This window comes from Chelonia mydas, chromosome 1 (assembly GCF_015237465.2).
Source record: "Chelonia mydas isolate rCheMyd1 chromosome 1, rCheMyd1.pri.v2, whole genome shotgun sequence".
NCBI classification, from domain to species: Eukaryota; Metazoa; Chordata; order Testudines; family Cheloniidae; genus Chelonia; species Chelonia mydas.
Genome location: NC_057849.1, coordinates 282,003,473 through 282,028,242, shown reverse-complemented (window position 1 = coordinate 282,028,242; position 24,770 = coordinate 282,003,473). Strand labels below are relative to the sequence as shown.

Sequence of the window (24,770 nt, the reverse complement as noted above, 5' to 3'; positions counted from 1 at the left end):
GGAATCTTTATTCAGGAGCTGTTAAACAGGTGTGGTTTTCCACTTAAACCTTTACCACAGGGAATATTTCACTTCACGCAGAAAGTATGAACCTCAGGAGAGCCTGTTTGGATGGGAGTCTTTGGTACTGACTTATATTGCAACATTGGTTAAGTCCTTGTTACAGTGTTCTCTTTTACCTGCTCTGTTGAGAGGAAGGGTGGTCCAGTGGGTTAGAGCTCTAGCTTGAGTCTTTGAAGAGCTGTGTTCAAATGCCTGCACCCCCACAAACTCAAGTGTGTGATACTGGACAAGATACTTAGCCTGTCTTAAGGCTCAATTGCCCATCTGTACTTTTTACCTCTCAGGGATGTTGTGGGGATAAATACTTCAAAAATTATGAGATACTCAAATACCATATTGCAGGGGGCCATATATGAACGATAGATCCATTATTTCACATCAAATATGGGATTTCTTTATTCTACACACTTTCTGAAGAATGTATCTCCTTTTGGAAAAATAGAAGACCTCACAAATGCATTTGTGATGTTTATTTATTTAAGTTTGTAAGACATCAGCCCCCCCAGTCCCCTCAAAAAGGGAAGGTGCTATAAAAATGATTTTTATAAATGTGTGCCTGGGGAAAAGATGCATGTCCCATTACTTCATGTGCAGTCATGGTAAATGAGCCATGGTCATTAATCTGTGCATGTACTGTGATTGTGTGCACAATTGCATTAAAATGAGCACACATTATGCATGCACAGTTGTAAAAATGTGAGCCAGAATGTTCCATAATACCACTGGTAGTCAGTCTATTATATTTTAGTATTAGATATTGCTTACTCTTTAAAAAGAACAGTATGAACAATTAGATGTGCATTGTAAACCATAAACTTGATTTATAGTGAAAGTGCATTTGTCTCTGCAGCACAGCTGCCAGTAAGTTGACTACACAGTTACAGAATTTTTTTTAACAGTATATTAATGATGACAAAACAAGGCTCCTAAACAACTGCCTTTGGCATCAGTGGTTCAAACATACTCATGTTGCTTTTTAACGAGCAAATTAATTCCACATGAAGAGAAATGTATTTACCTTTTTTTTTTTTTTTAAACCCTGCAGACGTCTTGCAGGAAATGGCTTGACATACATTCCCAAGGGAGCATTTGCCGGCCTTTTCAGTCTTAAAGTGCTGTAAGTAAACTGTGTGTTGTTTGATATATTTCTGATTTCCTAAATGCTCCAGGGAACTAATTAACGTAAAGATTTGATCAAGTAAATTGCATATTTTGATCAGTTCATTGTGAGCGATTTAGATGGAATGAAGATACATATTACCATTTGTATATCTTTGCTTTATCATATGGAAAATGTCCTAAACACAAATGGTTCTAAAACAGCTTGCTCATCAACTAAATGACACTGTGCAATATAAAAGACAAAAATTGTTCCAGTTAATAGTTTCTTTAACTGTCCACAAAAGTTCTGAATTCAAGTCTAAAAGCTTCAGAGGCATTTTTAATGGTTGGGTAAAACTGAGGATAATTTTTCTTTTAGCTTTTTGAGGGGCAAACTGGATAGATTAATTACTGTCAATGAGGCATAATTTAAATACAGCTCTACGTTCATATCTAAATCTTGTATCCTCATGGGTGTAATCAGTTCAGGATAAGCTCGGGTTATAAAAAAAACAGTTAAAGGATATTCTCTGCCTTTTTTGTGTTTATTTTTGATTAAAAACTTGTGCATTTGAGAAGTATAATACTGCACATAATAAAAGTTGTAAAAAATAGGATTATGGGCCAAATCCCACTCTATTTACTTAACTCAACTTCAGGGGAAGTTTTGCCTCGGTAAGGATGTCAAAATTTTCCCCTTTTTCAATGAAATGCCAAACACCTATTCAGTATCAGCCCAATCCAGAGATCCTATTCACTTCAAGATTATGCCCAGCCACTGGAAGATGGGTACTGGAAGAAGGTAACAAGGACTCTCTCGCCCCTGTCCACTCAGGAGTTGACACAATGGCAGTCTTTGGCTCAGGGAGCTCTGGGGCTACCAAGGGATATTGCTACTGTCAGAAATACCTCCTCTAATGGGGACTGAGAAGGAGCAGGGCCAAATACTACCCAATGACCAGCTCGTCTTCTGGCTGGACATAGAGGAGAGCTGGTTACACTCCCCTACGTACTTTCCCTTATTGATTGGCTGGGTCTGAACAGCACAATAGAATCCTCCATTTTTACTCAGGCAAAGCCCTTTTGCACAGTGGAGGTTTACGCAGGACTGGACCTCTGGCTTTGGCACTTCTTGGGTTTTTCTGGAAGTCATCTGTTCCTGCCCTCGCCCCAAATGTTTCATCAAATTCAAAAGAAATGAAAAGCGCATCTCAGCCCCTGCAAAGAAGGCAGCACAAGAGCATGACAGATATAGAAGGGATTGTTTTTCGAGTCATTGCCTTTTTTTGTGCAACAAGGAGCAACTTCCTCTGTAGACTTGAAAAAAAACTAATCTCACCAAGCCAAATTCTATAATCTTTACTCAGACAAAACTCTACATGGGTCAAATTTTAAAGTCTTTACTGAGAAAAATTCCAATTAGCTGTAATAGCCATTTTCTTGAGTACGACTCTCAGGAGGTGGTCCATTGCCTTTGAAATAGTGCCCGAGTAAGAAACGAGAAGGGAGTTTCTGAGGGGGAGCCAGGTTCATAAGCACCTGAAAAGAGTTAGGAGCACAAGTCGCATTGAAAGCCAGGGGGACTTTGTTCTCTGAACTGCCTCAGATGCTTTTGAAAATCCATCCCTTAGCTAGCATGCTACTATTAATACAGCTAGTTCATGCTGTAGGTATTTGCTCACCTTGAGAATACAAATCCACTAATGAAAGAATGCAAATTGTGAGTTTTAAAGGTGGTTTAGTAATTTTTAGATATCTCTGTAGATTATATCTTAATTTGTTAAAGTCAAAATCTGCTCCCCATAATACCCATACAGTCCCATTCCTGGAGTTTCATGGATGTAAGAGAGCAAAATTTTGGCCTAAAGTCTGTAAAGTAAAAACATTTTCTTTTCTTACATTGTTTCTGGATTTTAATGTAGAATGCTGCAGAATAATCAGTTAGAGCAGGTTCCCACTGAAGCACTCCAGAATTTGCGCAGTCTTCAGTCTCTGTAAGTATACTTGATATACTACACTATATTATGTTGTTAATGTAACTAATTTATAAGATAATGTTGTTATCAAATAGTATATTTGGTCAACTGTTTCTTCCCAACTCCCTTTGAATTCATTTAACTACAATACTATAGTCTTCAGTTAAACATCAGAAGTGACTTCATGTGACAATTGCTTTACAGTACTTTAAGCTGGTTCAAAGTCTGAGCAAAGATTCACTGCACTGTGATACTTACTGTTCGGTCAAGGAAAATTGGAAATAGAAATTGCTTTCTTGAACACTGCTGATATTTCTCATAATTAAGGTTTCCTGAAGAACACCTTTAATATATTTTTTAAATCTCTAAATGACATTGTAATTAATTTTTGTTTTACAACACTGAAAACACTGTTAATTCATCTTTAATTCCCTTTTGTGTAATATGCTTGAATTACACGAGGCAAACAGGTCCCCACACTTATATGACTTGGCTGTACCATATTAGCCTTGTCTCTGAGCCTCCATTTTATCAGAACTAATGCCCAGGTCCAAAGACCAAAAGTTACCATTAGCTGGCTGTTTAGTGGCTTGTGTGAAGTGCTATGAGTCGTCTTACGGTAGTTCCCAGTAGACAAGTAAGAAAGGATAGTCTTGGGGGTAACACAGGAGTGGGGGTCAGTAGATAAAGATTCTATTTCCAGATTAGAAACAAACATCCATTGTGACCTGGACAAGAAACTGAAGTCTAAAGTTTCAAAAGCATTGACTAATTTTGGGTGCTGAACTTAAGACATCAAGATAGCCAGAGCTGGGCACTCAACATCTTAGGTGCCTTACGTCTGGGGACATGTGAAAACTCAAGACTGCAGCTTCTTGGTGCTTCAGTTTTTCCCATCTGAAAAACTGGTGTAAAGCCCATCCTCTTCACCATGGTGTTGGAAGCATAATTAATCTTTGTACATTTTTGAGGTCCTTTGTGTGGAAGCACTAGAAAAATTCAAATATTTAGTATCACAAAAACCATTACCACAGTTTGCACTAATTAGCAACCTCACTGGGAGTCTGCAGAAAGGATGAGGACTCAGAGGACATATAGACTATGCTATAGACTGGCTTAGGTCAGAGTTGAGATATATTGAGAGGGGGTATTGTGGAAAAACTTCAACTGTCTCAGGTTATGCTATAGCCCTGTTCTGTGTATAAAGAGAAGCCTCCAGTGTAGTTAACTCAATATCTTTTGCATACACTAAATTCAGACAAAAAATTTAAAAAACTGATTTTTTTTTAATGATTTCCAACATAAAATGACATCTCTCTGACTTTCAATTATATATACATAATGCTGGGCAGTATTATTGCCCATGCATTTTTATGTCTGTCTTGGACAACATTTGGATTCTGTGTTTTCAAAAAGTTTATTACAGATGCTAGTGTAAAGCAATCTTAAGAATTGGTTATCTAATAATTGTTACCTCCTTCAGTGACCTTTTTCTTTATTGACCAGAGACAGCATAAAATATCTCAAACATATGCTTTTAAGGTTATTCTTCTTTCTTTTGATCTTCATAAAAGTCATGAGAAAACTCTGGTCTAATGACTACATTAAATTTTCCCCCTTCTAAACATAAAAAATATCTTGCTAAATCTCATTATTCTATAGGTATTCTGGGCTAAAACATGACAAGGCAGGCAAACAAGGGGTTTTTTGTTGCTTTGAGAGAAACTGAAATTTTCAGCACGGTTTCTAAATAAAACGACAGTATCTCTCATTCTTTGTTGAGAATCTCTTTCCCTGAGGTGGGGAAGAAGAAGCTGAAGAAGAAAATCATAGGGTTATGTGGTCTGTGTAAAAGACTGGTATTTGGTGACAGAATTAAAATAAAAAAAGAATGACAGAGGCCAGTAGGAACTTTAAACAGCTGTGTAGCAGACAGAAGATGGAGTGATAAGGGCTTGTACAGAAAAGCTACTATCAGCTGAAAGAAGATCATTGGCAAAAGTGAACTCTTTGAGGAAAAGAAAACCATGATTCTTTTGTTTGTTCCAACTGGGTTGTGCCTGTCAGATAAAGCTGTGCAGAGATTCAGTTTCTTGTTTCATACAGTGTGGTAATTTTCTGTTCAGAAGGTGACTCTTACTTTGGTTTCTGATTTACAATAGGAATTACTTTCTGAAACCCTTGAAATAACAGAAGTTCTATCAAAAGAGTAATTAAAAGGTTAAAAGCTCTTAGAAACCTTTTACCAAAGCAAAGTTTTCTTTAGGATAGCCAGGTTTAGTATTTATTTATGTTTAACTTTATAGTCTGGCATGATTTGTGTGAGCCTCATTAACCCAGTCCTTAGGCTAGAGTAGTTGTGAACTGCTGAATGTTGGTGCTAACTCTCTCATCCTTTTTTTTTTAACCCTAAAAATATTATTATGTTTAGAGGTGGGTAGCCAAGCTAATTCTATTGCTGCCTTAAAGGATGCATAGCTTATCATGTGACAATGCTACATTCATTTTATTAATACAAAAAGCTACAACTTTTCCCTACTCACTCATAGCACTAGTTTAATAGCAATTGTTTTATTTATGCATAAAAATATACATTATAGGACAGGCTTTTCTCCATCCTCTGGCGTATGGATATGTTTTAATCCCCAAAATTGAATGACTATATTGGAGAATCAAGCAACAATTTCTTCCATGCTTTCATCCAACTTCTGGCGGTTTGTTGCTGTTTAAACTCTGAATTGCCTCATTTGCCTTCTGCAGATCTTCTTTCCTGCTGGTGGTGGCACTTTATCTTTCCGTTACCATAGATTTTTATTTAGTGAGGTGGTTAAAAATGTACAGTGCACATTACTTGCATGCTGTATGAATTCATTCTTTACCTGATTATGACTTACTTTGCTGGAAAAAGTACTGCTCCATGAGGCAGAGTCCTGTGCTCATGTGCTGCCTCACTAGAATCAGTGAGGTTCCGTTGAAGCACAGAAGGCTGTCCCTGCAGAGCATCTAAACTGTGAATATCCCAAACCAGTACTAAGGTTTTCCTGTAATTTCACTGAGGTTTCAATTCAGTTCTGAGTCATACCTCTGCTCTCTTACTTGGCCTCATTCTTACTGGAAGAAGCCTTAGTTCTTTTGAAATTTGAGTTACAAATATTCACATACTTTGTTAAGGTTCACCTTTTCCAAATGCTATGCTATGCTTAAAAAAAAAAACAGCTGTTGCAGGCATCATCAAGATATTTACAAAATACAAAATCCTAGGAAATAAGGTTTTGACATAGCAGCGCACAAAAGCGTTTGTACATACTGGAAAAATAGGGTATGCATTATTTCACCTTAATCTGAGGAGAAAAATGTGAGACTATTAACCTGTCATTTGAAGCAAATGGAGAATGCATACCTTATTTTTTTAATTAAAGCTAAAAATGAAACAATCCTTAAAACTCAGGATATTAAAATCCTCTTCAATTTTACAAGTGTCTCTAGCTCCCCTGTCAACTATGAGGATGTACTAGTTCAACAGTTCTTAAAGGCATCGACTACCTAGGTAAAAGCCAAATGATTATGTGAAACTCAGTATTCCTGTATCACATGAGGGTTTGAAGGAACTAATCAGAGTGCTTTCATTTTGGAAGTGCCTAAATCATAATGGATTCACATCTGAGTTCTACAGAATCATGCCTTATAGCATACTGTAATTTTCCTCTGAAGTACAAAGTGAAGGGAAATAATGTGAAATACTAATCCCAACAATAAGATTGCCATTCATATCTGTTACACCCAAGAAAGGAAAATCTGTTTTTAAGTATCATAGCTAAATGTAACTACCATTATCACTGATTTGCCAGGACTAAGATATTTGTCCATAGTGTTTGCTAGTGTCACTTATCTTATTCACCCTGAAGTTTCTTTAGAACAGAGCATCAGCTGGTGCTCTTAGTTGTTTGCATACTGCTCAGAACTCTGGCATCCCCATTCTTGCCCTCTGCCTTGATGTCAAGAAGGTATTCAACAGGGTTGAATGAGCATATATGTTCTAATGCCCCAGAGGTTTTTAGATGTGGAAAATTTTAATAGAAAAAATTTGCTTCTGCAAATGTTAATGCAAGAAATAATATACATGTTTACCATACAACTAAAGAATTTGCAGACCTCCTTATATGAATGTTATTAATTAAAAGGAAAGAAAATCTTACATTCATAATGAAGAACCTTTTTGCCATTCTTAAATTTTGGTTATTTTAGCATTGTATACAAAGTTCTGAAACCTTGATGAAACTTTACGCTGTTTATTCTCATGTTTATATACCATTGTTAATGAGTAACTTTACGGTTGCTCAGCCAACATGGAAATAGCCAAAAATCAATGACATACTAGGCAGTGCTTTGTTGCCCATAGCTCACTATTCATAAAGGACATTAACAAGCAAAGAAACGCATTCCCAGTAATATGGATCATTTTCTCCTGCTCCCCTAAAATTCAACGGGAGTTTTTCTATGGTCTTCAGTGGGAGGAGGATCAAGATAAAAAGATAATTCCTATACTAAACAGGACAAACTTCTCTCCTGAATTTATTGTTGTAAGTCATCCTGATTTTACCGGAGGCAGGATATGAAAATAGTACCAGTAAGGTTTCAGTAAGATGTTTTTAAGTTGCCCAAAGCATTTCTTAAATAGTTTTTATTTGTCTTTTATTTATTTGGTATTGTGACAAAGCTCTGTCCTTTCCTCCGTGGGTCCCGCGTTTCCTGGTGGATTTCGCTAGCCTCAGAGGCTCACTGTGACCCTTCACGTAACCCTTCTCTCTCTAGAGACAAGGGTCACAGTCTACTGAGCCATTTTCATCATAAGCCAGTGAGGGAGGTGAGGAGAAGTTATCCTTCCTTGCACATTCTCTGTTGTCTCCCAGTCTCAGTGATTAATCAGGGGGCAAAGATGTGGGGGGGGAAAGAGCCCGGGCCCACCCTCTACTCCAGGCTCCAGCCCAGGGACCCTAATAGTATCAGCTATGGTAGCTGACCTTTTAGAAACATGATATGTACAATTCCCTGGGCTACTTCCCCCACAGCAGCCCTCACTTCCTCAAGCTCCACTTCACCCTTACCTCAAGGCCTCCTTCCTTGTGCCTGATATGGTGTGTACTACTCAGCCTCTCCAACAGCACAGCTTCCTCCCACAGCTCCTGACATGCACACCCACCTGACTAACTAGTTTTAACTAGTTTCAGCCAGCCCCTGATTGGCTTCAGGTGTCCCAATCAACCTAACATTCTCCCTGCCTTCTGGAAAGTTCTTAATTGGCCCCAAATGTCTTAACTGACATGGAGCAGCTGCCATTTCACTTATCCTGGTACCAGGGATTTGTTTAGCCTGGAGCTAATATATCTATCTCCCACTACTTTTCTATAGCCATCTGGCCTTGCCCCATCACAGTATATACAGGGTACATGATTATGAGGTTTGATGTCACATAAAGGTTTAAGTGGAAATTATCTGGGATTTTCTCTATAATTCATTTGTGGCTAGAATTGGATGGGAAATGGAATTTTCATCCCCCAAGAAATTTTGACATTTCAGAATTAGTTTCCATTCTGAACTGGAACAAAAAAATGAAATATTTTAAAGAAGGAAAAAATTGAAAGAGGTTTGAATTGGCATTTTGAAATGGGAAAAAATGAAATTTTGTTTAGAAATGTCAACTCAATTTTTTTTCCTTCAAATGGAAAAACGAAAAATTTAGTCAAAAATCAACATTTTCTTGTGAAAATGTATGAAACCACATTTTCCTACAAGAAAAATTTTCATGCAAAAAGCTCTACCCATGTTGTTGCCACTCAGGAGGGATCCCAATCTAATGATGATTAAAACTTTATTCCTCATCATACCATGACACATTATCATTATATAATAATCAGTGAAACCTGTAGAGTAATCATCCTTTCTAGGAAACATGTAGTCTGAAAAGTTGTCTACGTTCACATTGAGCCTGATCCTGGGATGCAGCTGAATTGAACAGAGTGCAGGTGAAGGTTATCTGTGTACATGCAAAGCTGCTTTAAAGTTCACTTTTGCATTCCCCTCTTTCTGTCACATGTCTGTGCTGGGTTGGTCCCCCGTGCAATGTTAGAGCTGCCTAAGGATCACTCTGTCTTACACCGGTCTGTGGACAGTCACAAGAGGTTGGAATCAAACAAGGATCCGCTTAGCACAGGGCCATCCCAACCAGCCCTCCTTTCTTTGATACACTAGCGGAAGGGAGGGAGACTTATGTGAGCACCCTTAGGCTGGCTCATGCCACAGGAAGATCACCGCTACTCTGGAAGATGCTCCCTGGGCAGGTTCAGCCAGCTGTAGGACCAGATTAGGCTAGCAATGCAGTGCAAACAGTCTGCATTGCATTGCATCAGAGATCCAGGCACATTGAATGTAGTTCTGCTTCACCTTTGTGGAAAACTATCTCCATTAAGCAACTGATTTTGTTGGTCCCTTTAGTGGGTACATGGAAGGTGGAGTTTGTGGTACAGCCAGTAAGAAAAATCACAGACAGGGTTTTTGTTCCACAATAATGACAGTTTTATGTTTAAGAGAAAGATCCTCTGACCCTGGTCCAATAGCTGTACCCCTGAGAACAGCCTGTCATGTTTCTATGCCATACAGTACACATTTTCTGATCAGCCATGAACCTTCCAATTTCCCAGTTTATGTTCTTCCAAAACTTATTAATCATTTTCATATTGTCACTATAGCAATTCTTTGGACACTCAGCCAAAAAAGAGAAAACTATCACAGCTCCTAGACACAAATCTTTTGACGTGGTCCAGATCTGCTCTCGTACATTGTATAAGCCGCGCACTAGGCCTAAGGCCCAGATCAGTTCCGTCCAAGTGAATCTCAATAATGACTGACAGATCACAGCCTCTTAAGTCCCTGGTTAGATGTAGCAGAGTGGACAAACCCAGATGCCAACACAGGCCACCTATCTCCACCCAAATCAGTCTGTAGTCAGCAATCCCCATGTCATGGTTTGCCCCTTGTTCTCCCACAAACTTCTGCAACCTCGTGATCCAAGAATCACCCACAGTCCACACATTGGCAATCCTGACATCGCAAATATTTCTTTTCCATCCGTGATCAAGGCATGTGTACTGTCAATTCCAAACCTCCATACTGTATGTCTTTGGAAATACCACTGTTAATCTTCCCTGAGATCCAGAAGTAGCCACTTACTTCCCCTACAGGCTAATAAAATACAGATTTCTCTCTCTCTCTTTCACACACACACACACTCTCTCTCTCTCTCTCTCTCTCTCTGACTGCAGAGCAACCCCCTCGGGTGGACGGTGATCCTTCCAGACCCTACATCTATGCAAGTGAAGAAGTGAATGTGTTCTTAGATACCATTCTCAATGAGTTAATCAGTGGGGCCTGTGGACCCCCAGGGGTCCGCGGACCCAAGTTTGAGAAACACTGCTCTAGCCATTTGTCTATATTGGCACATGTGCATTGTAAAAACTGTACATTTTCTTAACTACTGTTCTCAATTTCAGTCCCCCAAATATTTATGGGTCCCATGCATTATCTTGGGTAAAATTTGACAGAATTAGACCATTTTGATCCACATCACATCAATAGTGTGAGCTCTAGCTCTGTTCAAAAACAAAATAAAAACCACCCAGAAACTTTTTGAAAAATGGCTACTTTGTGGGGGGCTTGTATCTCTCAAAGCTTTTGACACGGTCTCCCACAGTATTCTTGTCAGCAAGTTAAGGAAGTATGGGCTGGATGAATGCACTATAAGGTGGGTAGAAAGCTGGCTAGATTGTCGGGCTCAACGGGTAGTGATCAATGGCTCCTTGTCTAGTTGGCAGCCGGTGTCAAGTGGAGTGCCCCAGGGGTCGGTCCTGGGGCCGGTTTTGTTCAATATCTTCATAAATGATCTGGAGGATGGTGTGGATTGCACTCTCAGCAAATTTGCGGATGATACTAAACTGGGAGGAGTGGTAGATACGCTGGAGTGGAGGGATAGGATACAGAAGGACCTAGACAAATTGGAGGATTGGGCCAAAAGAAATCTGATGAGGTTCAATAAGGATAAGTGCAGGGTCCTGCACTTAGGATGGAAGAATCCAATGCACCGCTACAGACTAGGGACCGAATGGCTAGGCAGAAGTTCTGCGGAAAAGGACGTAGGGGTGACAGTGGACGAGAAGCTGGATATGAGTCAGCAGTGTGCCCTTGTTGCCAAGAAGGCCAATGGCATTTTGGGATGTATAAGTAGGGGCATAGCGAGCAGATCGAGGGACGTGATCGTTCCCCTCTATTCGACACTGGTGAGGCCTCATCTGGAGTACTGTGTCCAGTTTTGGGCCCCACACTACAAGAAGGATGTGGATAAATTGGAGAGAGTCCAGCGAAGGGCAACAAAAATGATTAGGGGTCTAGAGCACATGACTTATGAGGAGAGGCTGAGGGAGCTGGGATTGTTTAGTCTGCAGAAGAGAAGAATGAGGGGGGATTTGATAGCTGCTTTCAACTACCTGAAAGGGGGTTCCAAAGAGGATGGCTCTAGACTGTTCTCAATGGTAGCAGATGACAGAACGAGGAGTAATGGTCTCAAGTTGCAATGGGGGAGGTTTAGATTGGATATTAGGAAAAACTTTTTCACTAAGAGGGTGGTGAAACACTGGAATGCGTTACCTAGGGAGGTGGTAGAATCTCCTTCCTTAGAGGTTTTTAAGGTCAGGCTTGACAAAGCCCTGGCTGGGATGATTTAACTGGGAATTGGTCCTGCTTCGAGCAGGGGGTTGGACTAGATGACCTTCTGGGGTCCCTTCCAACCCTGATATTCTATGATTCTATGATTCCACAACCCCTTGCTGAAATGACCCCAAATTTGGGTCATTACCCCTCAATTGCATTCTTCTGAGGCATACCAAATTTCAAAGGAATCGAACTAAGCATGTTTATTTTAGAGGACTTAGAAAGGTGAACCTTTAAACAGAAGTTGTGACTCAACCTTAACTATAGTGATGGTCCAGCACCACTGTAAACTTGTCCCATATCCTTGGGCATAGTTTGGGGGGACCAGGGAGGCATTGCCTCGCCCCCCCAACAGCAATCCTTGGGCAGGTACGGAATTCCCCCCCCTCCATGCATGACCCCATTGGCCTGACTGGAGCTTCCCCTCCAAAATACAGCAGTCAAACTATGCCTAAGCCCAGATCCTGTATACGCTGACTATAGTCCAGAATACTAGTAGCAGTTATGGAAGGAATTAGTGTTTTATTCTTAAATATGAGAGTCAGCCCTTTTACTTTATCCACTTTTAGAATTCTGCATGAATAATATCTTTACATGAGCTACGAAACATATGATCAGAGTATACATGGTCAAACAATTACAGTGGACTACATTCTGCATAATTTAAGCATTCACTTTGGACATTTTAAGTGAGCTCATGACAAATATCATGCTGGATGTCATTTTATAGGCTGCCTAACAGAGGAGATCAAATATTTTTGATTCTCTAAATTGGCTTTCTTTGGAATATAATAGAACTTTTAAACTGCCCACATGTTAACTATATATTTTAAATTATAAGTAAGGTCATGTTTATGAGTTAATGGGTTTAGTTTTGAAAGTGCCAAAACTTTGATCAACATGAGTAAAAAAAATTGGCTGAAAACTATGATTTTGCTCAATGTTTTATACATCAGTATAGATTATTTGTATTATGCCAGGAAACATAACCACTGATGAAATGTTTTATTATCTGCAAGTAGCAAAATGGTACTCAGGAATTTTTTTTGAAAAAAGATTAGATAACAAAGAAACATTTGTTGGTCATACATTTTAAGAGCATTTGTAAGTCCTGCAACTACATTACATACTCTATAGTATAAGCCATACTAGCTTCTTGCTTTGCCATAAAATTATATTGAAACAATAATTCACCTAGCTTTGAATCACAATTAAATAAGACTGCATACACACACATACAGGGGACAATACCATTTAAATTTGGGAATTTACACTTTCAGCTCACTCAATTTCTAAATTTTCTGTTAGATATGTGGAGGATGAAATCCTGATCATATTGCCATTAACTTCAGTGCCAGGATTTCATCCATAGTTTCTGTATCGTCTAAAACAACTGACTATGCCTTACATCTTCTATATCTGAAACAACTTGCCCTATCCTGCAACCCTTCTGTGTGTAGCCTCTTTGGAGTCAATAGGGGCGTGAATAGGGGCTACAGACTGAGACCCCACATGAGACAAGATGTTAATTGTAATACAGTAACACATTTAAATTGAATAAAGCCTCCATTCTTTAATTAGTGTAACTGTCAAACTAGTGCAACTGTAACTCCTTAGTTTACATACAGACATCACACAGACAAGAAATTTACTTCTAACCAAACACAAAGAAACGCCATCTATTCACTCAAATTATACCTTATTTGAAAACACAGGCAAAGTATGTTGTTGCCTGGGGAGTGGGGGAGGTACAGCATGGGTATTTCTAAACATTTCCAGCCTCACCCATTGTTGACAGACCCTTGAGTTATTTTGGAAGCTCGGTCTCTGCTGCTTGCCATGTCAGTTATTGTAGTGAAAATTTAATTGTACAAGGGCTTTGACACTGAACTTTATAAATTTGTTCCAACTGACCTTGTCTCAGTTATTTGCCAGTCTGGCACGGAGCCTTAGAATTCATTATTGTTTCTCATGCAGTAGGTAGAAGTAGTTTGGACTAGGAGACAGAATGGACCCGACATTTTACATGACTGTAAATGAGGAAGCAGCTTTAAATAAAGAGATTAGTATGCCTGCCACATAGAGTATTCATTCCCCCTCTCTCAAATGGACCCAGTTCGGGTTGCGAAGGATTACCTCCTTACGCTCCGGGTGCATCTGTTTGTTCTGTAATGTTTTCAAACATGCTTTTGAAAATTCACTACTGCTTCCTTTTAATAACATCCTGTAAACTGGCAGCCTGAACAAAAGTGCTAATTACTTACTTTTGTAGTGCAAACAAGTGTGCAAAGTCATTAAAGCAGATTAGAAATAAGCAGAAGCATAGAAGAGTTATGATAAGCATATAGGTCATATATACGTTCCCCGACATTTCAGAAAATTGATGTGTTCTTTCAGTTGTACTCTACCAGGGGCACAAAATAAAAATAATTTTAAACCATTGATCATATAGAGCCTGATTCTTATCTCAGAGCTGGTTACGCCCTTGAAACTGCATTGATTATTTCTGATTTACACCAGTGTGAGATCACAATGTGGCCCGTAGAATCTAGAGAAAAACAAATAGTCTGTTGTGCAGTTGTTCTCACTGTGTTGTTCTGCAGCAACCAGACTGCTTTAGTTTTTCCTACAGATGAAACCAGCTCATTGGTAATGCTGATGCAAAATAAAAGGAAACCATCGCTGCCACGCAAATGATACATTAACTTCAGCCTTCATTAGAAACACAGGAACAACCAATATTTCACAAAATGTAATAGATACAATTAGTCAGAAATAAATTTTCTTTTCAGGCTTCTAAGATGGTGCTGAAAACTATGGAGAACCAAACGCTTCTTTCAGTTACACAGAAGCAATCCCATGACCCAGAGACATAAAAATAATGAGAGCGTCTCTGAGTGAATTTCTTACCAAGTTTTTAATCCCTTAAGGTGACTGAGAGCTCAGAAGGGGAAATAAACTCATTGCTCAGCCCATGGAGGAGTGCCCTGCGCCATTCAAAAGTTACCCCCTCAGTCCATAAAAGAGTCACACTGATGGCTCCAAAGTGAGTCTGGTTTAGATATTGACTAGAAGAATGTTGACCATGGTGTGGGGCCTCAAGGATCAGAATGTAAAGTAGAAGGAAATGTGGGTATCTCCAGAGCACCAACAGGGTGCTTGATGACCCTTCCCCCAACCCTCCCCTTTGGAGCACACTGTGCTTGACAATATCCTTTTAGGTCTGTTGTGTTGATTCATTACATTTTTCTCAAAGTCAGTGTTCTAAATTTCTGGTTTTTTAGACGCCTGGATGCCAACCACATCAACTATGTGCCACCCAACTGCTTCAGTGGCTTGATCTCTCTTAGACACTTGTGGCTGGATGACAACTCTTTGACAGAAATTCCTGTGCATGCTTTTAGGAGTTTACCAGCACTTCAAGCAATGACACTAGCATTGAACAAAATACATCACATACCAGACTATGCTTTTGGAAACCTCTCCAGTTTGGTAGTTCTGTAAGTTTTATTGTTTTTTTTTAAAAAACAATTTTTGCGAGACCTTGGCCTCTTTGTAATAAATTAGTTCAAGATGCAATGTCTAAATTAAGCTTTGTAAGAGATAGTTTAAAAGTAGACTACCCAAAAATGTGAAATGATCTGTAAACTTTGCGGTTGGTTAATATGGGCTACTGTTTTATGTTATAATTTTAGCATTAAATTGATATTTTTGGGCTATAAACCAAGTTTGCCCTTTATTCTTGCACTCTGTTTAAAGCTATAACTTTTGCAACCTTATTAAGTGACCTTTCTACTCCACATAATGTAAAGATTTGACTTGCAGATATGTTTATTTATAATGATGCAGAGAATTAATGGCAAATAAACTTCTCTTCAGAATGTCAGTGAAGAGATAAGTAAAAAAAATGGACTTTTGTCTCTTAGATATTATTTATAAAATCAAGGCACTGGAAGGCTGTTTAAATATGTACACACTTTTACTTAAGACTATCGGGCAATATTGACAACATGAGGCTAGGGTAGGAAAAGGAAATTAACTAAAATCTCATAAAGGATTAGAAGGATAGAATGCTAACAAATATGAGCTGAGAAAGTTCCCTTCACAGACAGTGTGTGTAGATATCTACATAACAGTAGATATGTTCACCTATCAGTATTACTAAACAAAACATGCAAAATTCACAGAAAATCCTGGAAGGAATTCCAGTTTCTGAGGAATCATCTTCAGATCTTCTGGAACTATCCCAAATTAAAAAAACTTCTGCTCTATTATTAGAAAAATTATGCAGGATTATTTCAGGATATACTGAAACATGGTCATTATTAAAGACATTTGTGGTTTGTAGGCAGCACAAAACCATTGCACGTAAGATGTTAAATATATTTTAACATACTCTAACATGCTGATCTGATAGCCATGGTGCAAGCCTTTAGGACAGTATGACTGGATTATTTCAGTGCACTTTATTATAGGCTACCATTTTGATGGGTTTCTTCCCAACCTCCCCCCCCCCGCCCCGGCAGGGTGCAACCTGGAACTGGAGTATCACTGAGCCCTCTGTCCCACCAGCCTGGGTTCCCTCTCACCCCATGATGCTGTGACAAGCTACAGTCCTCTCCAGGACTCGTACTCACACTGACACACCCAGCTGCAGTTACATGAAGAAAAGGAGGACTTGTGGCACCTTAGAGACTAACAAATTTATTTCAGCATAAGCTTTCGTGATCTACAACTCACTTCATCGGATGCATCCGATGAAGTGAGCTGTAGCTCACAAAAGCTTATGCTCAAATAAATTTGTTAGTCTCTAAGGTGCCACAAGTCCTCCTTTTCTTTTTGCAGTTACATGAAGGTTTCTCCTCAGCCACTCATAAAATGACAATGGAACAACTCCAGTGAACTCCCCCACCCTCCAGCTCCACAGATTAGGACCCCAGAGCTGTACCATCTTGCCCTGGTCAAAAGTCTGACCAGTATAAATTTATTATCCAGTCCGTCCCCCCTCAATGTGGAGAAGACAATGTCCCAGCCTCTGTTCCTGAGTGGATTCCCCACACACTTCAAGGAAACCACACTGTTTTAGGTAAAAATATAAAACAGATTTATTATATACAGAAAGGTAGTTTTTAAGCGATTATAAGTATTGAGCATAAGATCAAAGCAGATTACCTAAGAAATTAAACAAAAATGCAAGCTAAGTGTTATACACTAGTTAGGATTTGAATCAAGCAATGTCTCACCCTGTTAGATAGTACAAACAGTTCATCAAGCTTCCATGCAAAGACAGGATTCCTTCTTTCCCTCCTGGGAACAGCACTTCCCCCAGTTCAGTCTGTGTTTCCAGGTGTTCAGTTGTGTGAGGAGTGAAGCTCCCTGCTGATGTCATTTTCCCCTTTTATAGCTTATTCCATATGGCGGGAACCCTTTTGTTCCAAGCCAAGTTCCCAGCCCAGTTTGTGGAAAAATACAGATACCAAAATGGAGTTCAGTATCTTGTGATCTAGTCACAAGCTCTTGCATGCGCCAATGAGTCATGGCAGCCATTATCCATAGGCTGACAGAAGCATCCCCAGATGAGGATAAGCCTTTTCCATGTCCCATTGTCTTTTTTGATGGGCTATTCAACTTGAATAGGCCATTCATAAAGTGCTTGCTAGATTGTATGTAAAGTTTTGTGGGTGTTACCCAGGTGCAAGCAGATCTGAAATACAGATACAGTCAATATTCATAACTCCAAATACAAAAATGATACATTCATACAAATAAGATAATCATATTCAGTAAACCATAATTTTCCATTGACACCTCACATGACACATTTTGTACAAGGTGCATCATTATTTTGTCATAATCATATCATATCATCTTACCACTATGATAAATATGGAGTGCAGAGTGTCACAACCATAAAAGCTGATCCATCACCTCTAACAAGTGCAGAATGTGAGCAATACAGTTGTACAAGGTACAAGCCATACAGGTTAAGCAGAAGGAATTCCATCTACCACCTTGTGGACAGTCTTTGCTCTCTGCCTGTGTAGGTACAGAGTGAGTTTCAGTATGAGATTTTAACCTTTAGAAGAATGGGTATGTGTCTTTGGCTGAGCTTCCAGATCCCTCAATTATTTTTCATCATGTTGTCAAGCACTTGTTAAGGTAGAGATCCTTTCATGACCCAGCTCTCCTCCCAGTCTCATCTCCCCACCTTCCCTGCTGAAACTTCAGTGACATTAGGACAATTAAGAAGACAAGATGAAAATAAGCTTCACTTGATGCAATAGGTGCTGCTGCTTGGCTAGGTCCCCTCATTTTGCATCTGCTGTTTATCTCCTGTTTCTGGGTATAAGACTTTAGAGTTATTCATATTTTAATCACCCCTAACTATCTGCAGCACCCATTGTTCCAGTCTTTCCAAATCACTTAGTGTGGTTCCGTGCACATGTTTTGCTACCCTATCTCCAGTTCTGCAAATCTTAAGTCAGTGGGAAAACTCACATTGGCTTCAATGGGAGCAGGATTGGACCTGTGGTCATTAAAGATGCAAAACTAATTTGAGTTTTGGGGCAAATTCTTCATACTGCTATAGCCTAAAAGGTCAATATAGTATTTGGGATCAAAATGATTGAGGTTTCTTCCTGTGTTGGGGGCGGGGGACATTTTTTGGTACAACATCAGAATCTCTATCTTTTAGAGTCAGTTAATAAATAGCTGAATACAGTTTTTGTAGGTTCTGAAAAATTTATCGAGAGCTTCTGATAACTAAAATACTTTTGTGTAAAGCAAAGACATGGATGAGAATAGTATCTGACTCTCACATACACAGACCTTCTCTTCTTTTATGTGCAACGCCCACAGTTTCTCTCATACCATGAGGGAGGAGTGAGAAAGGTAAAATACGAGAGAGAAGTCAGCTGGAAAAGCATTCTCTTAAAAAAAAAATGCATTGAAATTACACCAAGTTAACATCCATGTTAATAAGCTACACAGAGCAATTTCTCTATTAAGATCTAAAAATTTAGAAATAGGCATAAGCAGCAAAATTCTAAGCCAAATTTTGAATGTCCCAAACTTTCAGATCTGCAGGTTTGTTTCCAGCCAATCACTACCAAAAATGTCAAACTGAAAATCCTATAAATTACATAGCATACCATTGGAAATTAATTGTTGATTATTCTAGTTTAACAGGGAGAAAGTCAAGTTATAGCATCAGTGAGGTCAGTTATATTTACTAACTCACACTGAAATTCTGATTTTTGATCAAGTGAATTTATCTGTTTCTTACTACACTTCCTCAGGCCTCATGTACATTTTGTCACTTCCCTGCTTCCTATCCTGCCCACTCCCCATACACAACAAAAAAACCCCAACACAACACTTTTTAAGTCCTTCTATCTAGTTTAAATATATATTTTTAAATCACCAGTGACCCTATTTTTAAAGTTTCAGAACACTTAATAGGAAATCCCCACGTGTCTAAAATTAGAATGTCAGGATAGACACTTTAAGAATAAACATGAAGAAAGAAAACAATACATTAAATGAAAGAATCACAATCTCTGCAGTTTAAAAACAAAACCTTTCTGTGGAACCAAATCAAAGCCTGGGTGGGAGGATGAGAGGTGGGAGGTAGAGGTGGGGGAAATGCCCTCCTATACATGCTCTTGCAAAAAGCATGACTTGCATATAATCAGTACATGCCTTAAAATGAGTTTCTTTTGGTTTAACCATCAACATGTTTTGCTTAACTCCACTGTGTGCAATGTGCTTTCCTGACTGTGCTCTTAATGTTCCCCTGCAGACATCTCCATAACAATAGAATCTACTCCCTGGGAAAGAAATGCTTTGATGGGCTCCACAGCCTAGAGACTTTGTGAGTTGACCTCTTATTTGTTTCTCCCTTTTTTTTTCTTTTTTTTTCAGTGTTTTCATTAATATTCTGAAAGAATAAGAATACCAAACATGCTTTTTTGGCTTGCTTAATTGCTAAAAGCCAAACATGCTTTTTGGCTTGCTTAATTGCTACGGACTCTGGATGATTGTTTACAATGACTGCAATACACAGTGACTGTGTACAATGATCCTATTTCTCAACTATAAAACTACACTGCTTTTTTTGTAGGCAGCATATATTAATAAATTATTTAATGACATTTTAAAACTGTACCAAGCACAAAATGACAAATGACTATTCAGGGATAGTTATTCTTGCTTTGATAGTGCTATTTATTTGTCTGTTTATCTTTAGTCAGCAAAGCTAATTAATGTAGAGGTTAAGGAAAAATTCATTGTAACCAAATAGCTTTTAAGTTCGCAGATTGCATCTTGCCACATAGTGTGGTTGCTGAATCAGTCAGTTACTTTGACCTCTTGAACAAAGGAAAAGCTCCAGGTAGCATCAATTACAAACATGTTCTTCTTTTTAAAAAATTGCTCCAATTGTTAATCTTTAAAGGATTTACTTGAAAAGTTTCTGTGGCAAAGGGATAAAGTCACCTTAGCACCTACAATAGTTAAGTCAAGTGCAGGAGGTGAACACAGTGAAAGTAAGGCTTCCCTGAATAGCATAAAAAAAAAGAATTCTGAGAAAAGAAGACTAAACAGGAAAACAACTCCAAAGTTTAAAGGAAAGTAATTTGCTCCAGACATACACAAAGAAAGATATCACCACCTCTGTTTGGTATTGGAGCCCTGACCCACTAGTGCCTGAGGGACAATAATCCTTGCATATCTATTCCCCTCCCTGTCCTATACCACAACCAAGTGAATCCTCTCCACAGATCATAACCAACTTTACCCAACCAGGGCACTTCAAGAGGCCCAACGGCTTTGGTGCTGATGCACAAGTCATAGAGTTTCAGGTCAGAAGGGACCAACAGATCATCTAATCTGACCTGGTGTATATCACAAGCCACCACCAGCGCATAGCACCAGTACACTAAACCCAACAACTGAAATCGGACCAAAGCATTCCAGCCCATAGGAGATTAAACTTTTATGTGCCACAGGCAGAGAGTGAATAAACCAAATGTCATACAAACATCATCAGAACCTAGTGGTTGGTTTGCTTTCTAATCCACAAAACTGTGCAGTGCTCACTTTCCAGTTGCCCTAGGATCCGGGGTTTTAATTTTGAATACCTAAACTAATCCTCTCTACTAGAACTTGAGTCTTCTGTTGTCAAGAGCACCCTGCAATGTTACAGCTTTGACTTTTACCCTGTGCATAGAGAGAAAGTCCCTCAATAAAAAAACAGAGCAGAAGAGGGAAAATGTGATTGTTCTTTAATGAGACATACACAACAGTAGGCAACTGTCCTGAAATGGGGGTGGGGAGCAGTTATTTTAGTTATCCTCCCAGCCCTGGATAGCTGGTGTGAAAGGGAAGAAGATATAGATGACAACCTTGACTCTGGAAAGGAGGGAGGGGAACTTGGAGAATATGGTACCTGCCACAGTCATGTTTATTATTGCACTGGTTGGCATTACCATCAGTGGGGAGGCTGTTTTGGAATCTAGCATCAAGATAGCCAATCACCTGGCTGCATTGGGTGTCACAGGTAGGGTGACCAGATGTCCCGATATTTGTGGGGGGAGGGGTTATACTGGCTCCTATTACCCCCCACCCCCGTCCCAATTTTTGCTATCTGGTCACCCTGGTCACAGGGTTATCCTTCTCTTCCCAGTCTAGGCAGGTCCAGCTCAGCTAGAGGGCCAAACCAAATTACAGATGCTCATTATCTGTGTAATCAAAGCACAGGACCCGAAGGGATTTACAAACAGGAAAAAAAGCCCTGTTGACTACTGACAGCAGTCTCCTGCCTGTGTTATGAAGGATGATGATATTTTGTTGAAGTCCAATGTGAATCATTGTTTCTATTTAATTTAGTCAAATTATCTCTTATTTAATTTGTGAAAAATATATTCTCTACGAAGCAGAAGCTTCTAAGGTGCTCCATGAAGCTGCAAAGTTGACAAAACAGATCTTTCTTCTATTCAGTTTCAACTGCACACTTAGGCCAAATTCTTCTCTCAGATTATGTATATGGGTTTCTCAGGCCAGGAATAAGCAGGTGGCTAGTGAACATGCTGGAATGAGGAAATGTCTCACTAACTAGCCATTCTTAAAATGGAATACCAGGTCGCTAACCTAAATAAAATATTATTTTTACGACTTGTGTGTGGTGAGGAGTTGTTCTTTCTCCTTTACTCCGTATTGATATTGTCAACCTTACTGCAATCTTAAAACCTCAGAATAGGTGAAATCCTCGGCCCGTTGAAATCAATAGAAGTTTTGCCATTAACTTCATTGGGGCTGGGATTTCACCCAATAACTATTTTTCCATTGATATTTCTCCTTTGCTATTCCTGAATATTTATCTTTCTTATTCTCACATACTGTGCCAAGAAACAGGTCAGAAAACAAAATTAAAGCATGATAAACATGGGAGTTTATAGAAAAGAGGCAAACTGAACCTCAATAATGTGACATATGAACCATGTAAGATTCAATTCACTGCACAAAGCACGGGCATTTATTTAAAAAATCAGTTTTAAGATGAAAAATTCCCAAAATATGTCTATGTAAAAGTTGCAAAATTGTCCATAGGTAAGGATAGATTTTCCTTTCATGCTTACAAATGAATGGTGGAGAGGGGAGATCACAAAATAGCAGGTGGCTTATTAGCATTTGTAAATGTCCATATTTTCTCATTTCCAAATTGGTAATACTTAATTAAAAATAGCACTGTGATCAAAAATAAAATTGATGATCTGCATTGGATGGCGTTTATTAGAAAACGTCACGTTTTGAGGATACCCTAGCCTTTGGACCTATTTCTTTATTTAATGCATGAAAGATGATACTTCCTTACAAATCCCAACAAATTCTATATTATTCCTTAAACAGTGTATAACCTAAATTATGTGATCTATTTTTATGCAGAGATTTAAATTACAACAGTCTGGATGAGTTCCCCACTGCTATCAGGACACTCACAAACTTAAAAGAACTGTAAGTATTGAATTCTACCATATAGAGGGGATGCCTTGGACAATGTTTTTATTTATTTGAGAAAAGGTGATGATTTCTATCAGTGCTCTTTAAAACTTTCTATATCCTGGAAAAGTTAGCAAACATGCCAACATATATAAAAGGAAATTTTCAGCATTTCATTTAGAACATTTAACTTTGATAACTTTTACTTGTTACAAATGCTCTTTTGTACTGAAAAGAATTTTTGAGAGAGTATTCTTTTCTGGAACTTTATCCTTGAAATGCAGTATATCATAATAATAAAAGGACATTATTAGTTTTGTTTCAGCTTCAAATGTGAAACTTGTTTGAAAAGGCACAATGCCTGGGCTAGGAAAAAGAAGCAAGAATTCCTGTTCACTCATAGGCATTTTGGGGAAATAGGGTTGTCATTTTTAACCTTATTTTAAACAGGGTTTTTTCAGTGTAAATATTCATGTGCAGTGTTGTAAACCAGAAAATTTCTGGAAGCGTAGACATGGTTTGTAAAGCAGACTAAAATCAAAGGTGAAACTGACCAGCCTAGATTAATTGTGCAAGCTAGCTGAATTGCAAAATAAGCAAACAGCTAGAAAGTTACCAGTCAGTTAGATTTCTTAAATTCTTTGTTTGAGTAATCTATGGTGTTAAAGATAGCACCAGCAGGCATTTTTTAAAACATAGATGATCACAGATCCACTGGACCATTAAGGGTATGTCTACACTGCAATTAAAAACCCTCAGCTTGCCTGTGCCAGCTGATTGAGGCTCACAGGGCATGGGCTAAGGGGCTGTTTAACTGCGGTGTAGACATTCTGGCTCCGGCTGGAGCCTGTATTCTAGGATCCTTCCACCTCGCAGAGTCCTAGAGCCCAGACTTCATGTACACCACAATGGAACAGCCCCTGTGCCCAAGCCCCTTAGCCCAAGTCAGCTGGCACAGGCTAGCCACAGGTGTCTAATTGCAGTGTAGACATACCCTTAGAGTGCTTCGTGCTGCTGTTCCATACAAAGCAGATATAAAGCCAATTTAACAAGATGCTTGCAGAAGAATCTCGGAGAATACAAAGACTTTATTGGAGAAGAGGAGGAAAATGAAAAGAAATGGCAGTGACAGGCTTGAATACTCCCTCTCTGCAAGCTCATACGAATGATGTTGAAGGAAGACTTTGAGAAATTTCAAACCGAAAAGCTCCTAAAGGCTGCTGAAGATCGTAAAAGTCTCAAAAAATGCAAACAAGAATTGGCGTTGTACAGGTCATCATTATCGGCTTTGAAAAACAGGGACGGAGAATCAATAACTGATCGAACAGAGATGGAGGGAATCTGCAGGGATTTCTATACCCAGCTATTTGTATCCCGTATAGACGTCCCAATGCCATTACTTCAACAAACCGATGAACATATACGCTCAGTTCTCATCAGCAAAGTCCGTCACGCAGTCCATCAAATGAAAGACAGGAAGGCTCCAGGCAAGAACGGTCTGACAGCAGAAGTGCTTAAGGCGGGAGGTCAGGCACTTTGGAAAGCTCTTGCCCAAAGGTTCAGCTGCTACCTGGAAATCCAGAAGATACCATCCAGTTGGAAAAAGAGTCCAATACCATGTTGCTGCATAAGAAAGGCAACCAAGAAAATCTAAAGAACTATCACCCGATCTGCCTGCTTTCGCATAACTGTAAATTGTTCACTAAAATAATAACAAATCGACTGTCACGAAACCTGGATGAACAGCAACCTAGAGAGCAGGCCGGCTTTCGAAGGAATTACAGCATGATAGACCACATCTTCACTCTAAACCAACTACTAGAGCGTTCAAGGGAATATAAGTTCCCTTTGTGCATTGCCTTCGTGGACTAC

General features: G+C 39.1%; 1 protein-coding gene across 2 annotated transcripts in view; it reads left to right on the top strand.

The window, feature by feature from the left end:
- The window catches only part of LGR5 (leucine rich repeat containing G protein-coupled receptor 5), a 126,725-nt gene that overhangs the window by 74,771 nt on the left and 27,184 nt on the right, over positions 1-24,770 (top strand). For both annotated transcript variants that reach the window (XM_007054800.4, XM_043547829.1), the window contains exons 3-7: positions 1,109-1,180; positions 3,087-3,158; positions 15,185-15,400; positions 19,702-19,773; positions 22,845-22,913. In XM_007054800.4, the coding sequence (XP_007054862.3) occupies positions 1,109-1,180; positions 3,087-3,158; positions 15,185-15,400; positions 19,702-19,773; positions 22,845-22,913 (501 nt within the window). The remainder of the gene's footprint in view (positions 1-1,108; positions 1,181-3,086; positions 3,159-15,184; positions 15,401-19,701; positions 19,774-22,844; positions 22,914-24,770) is intronic.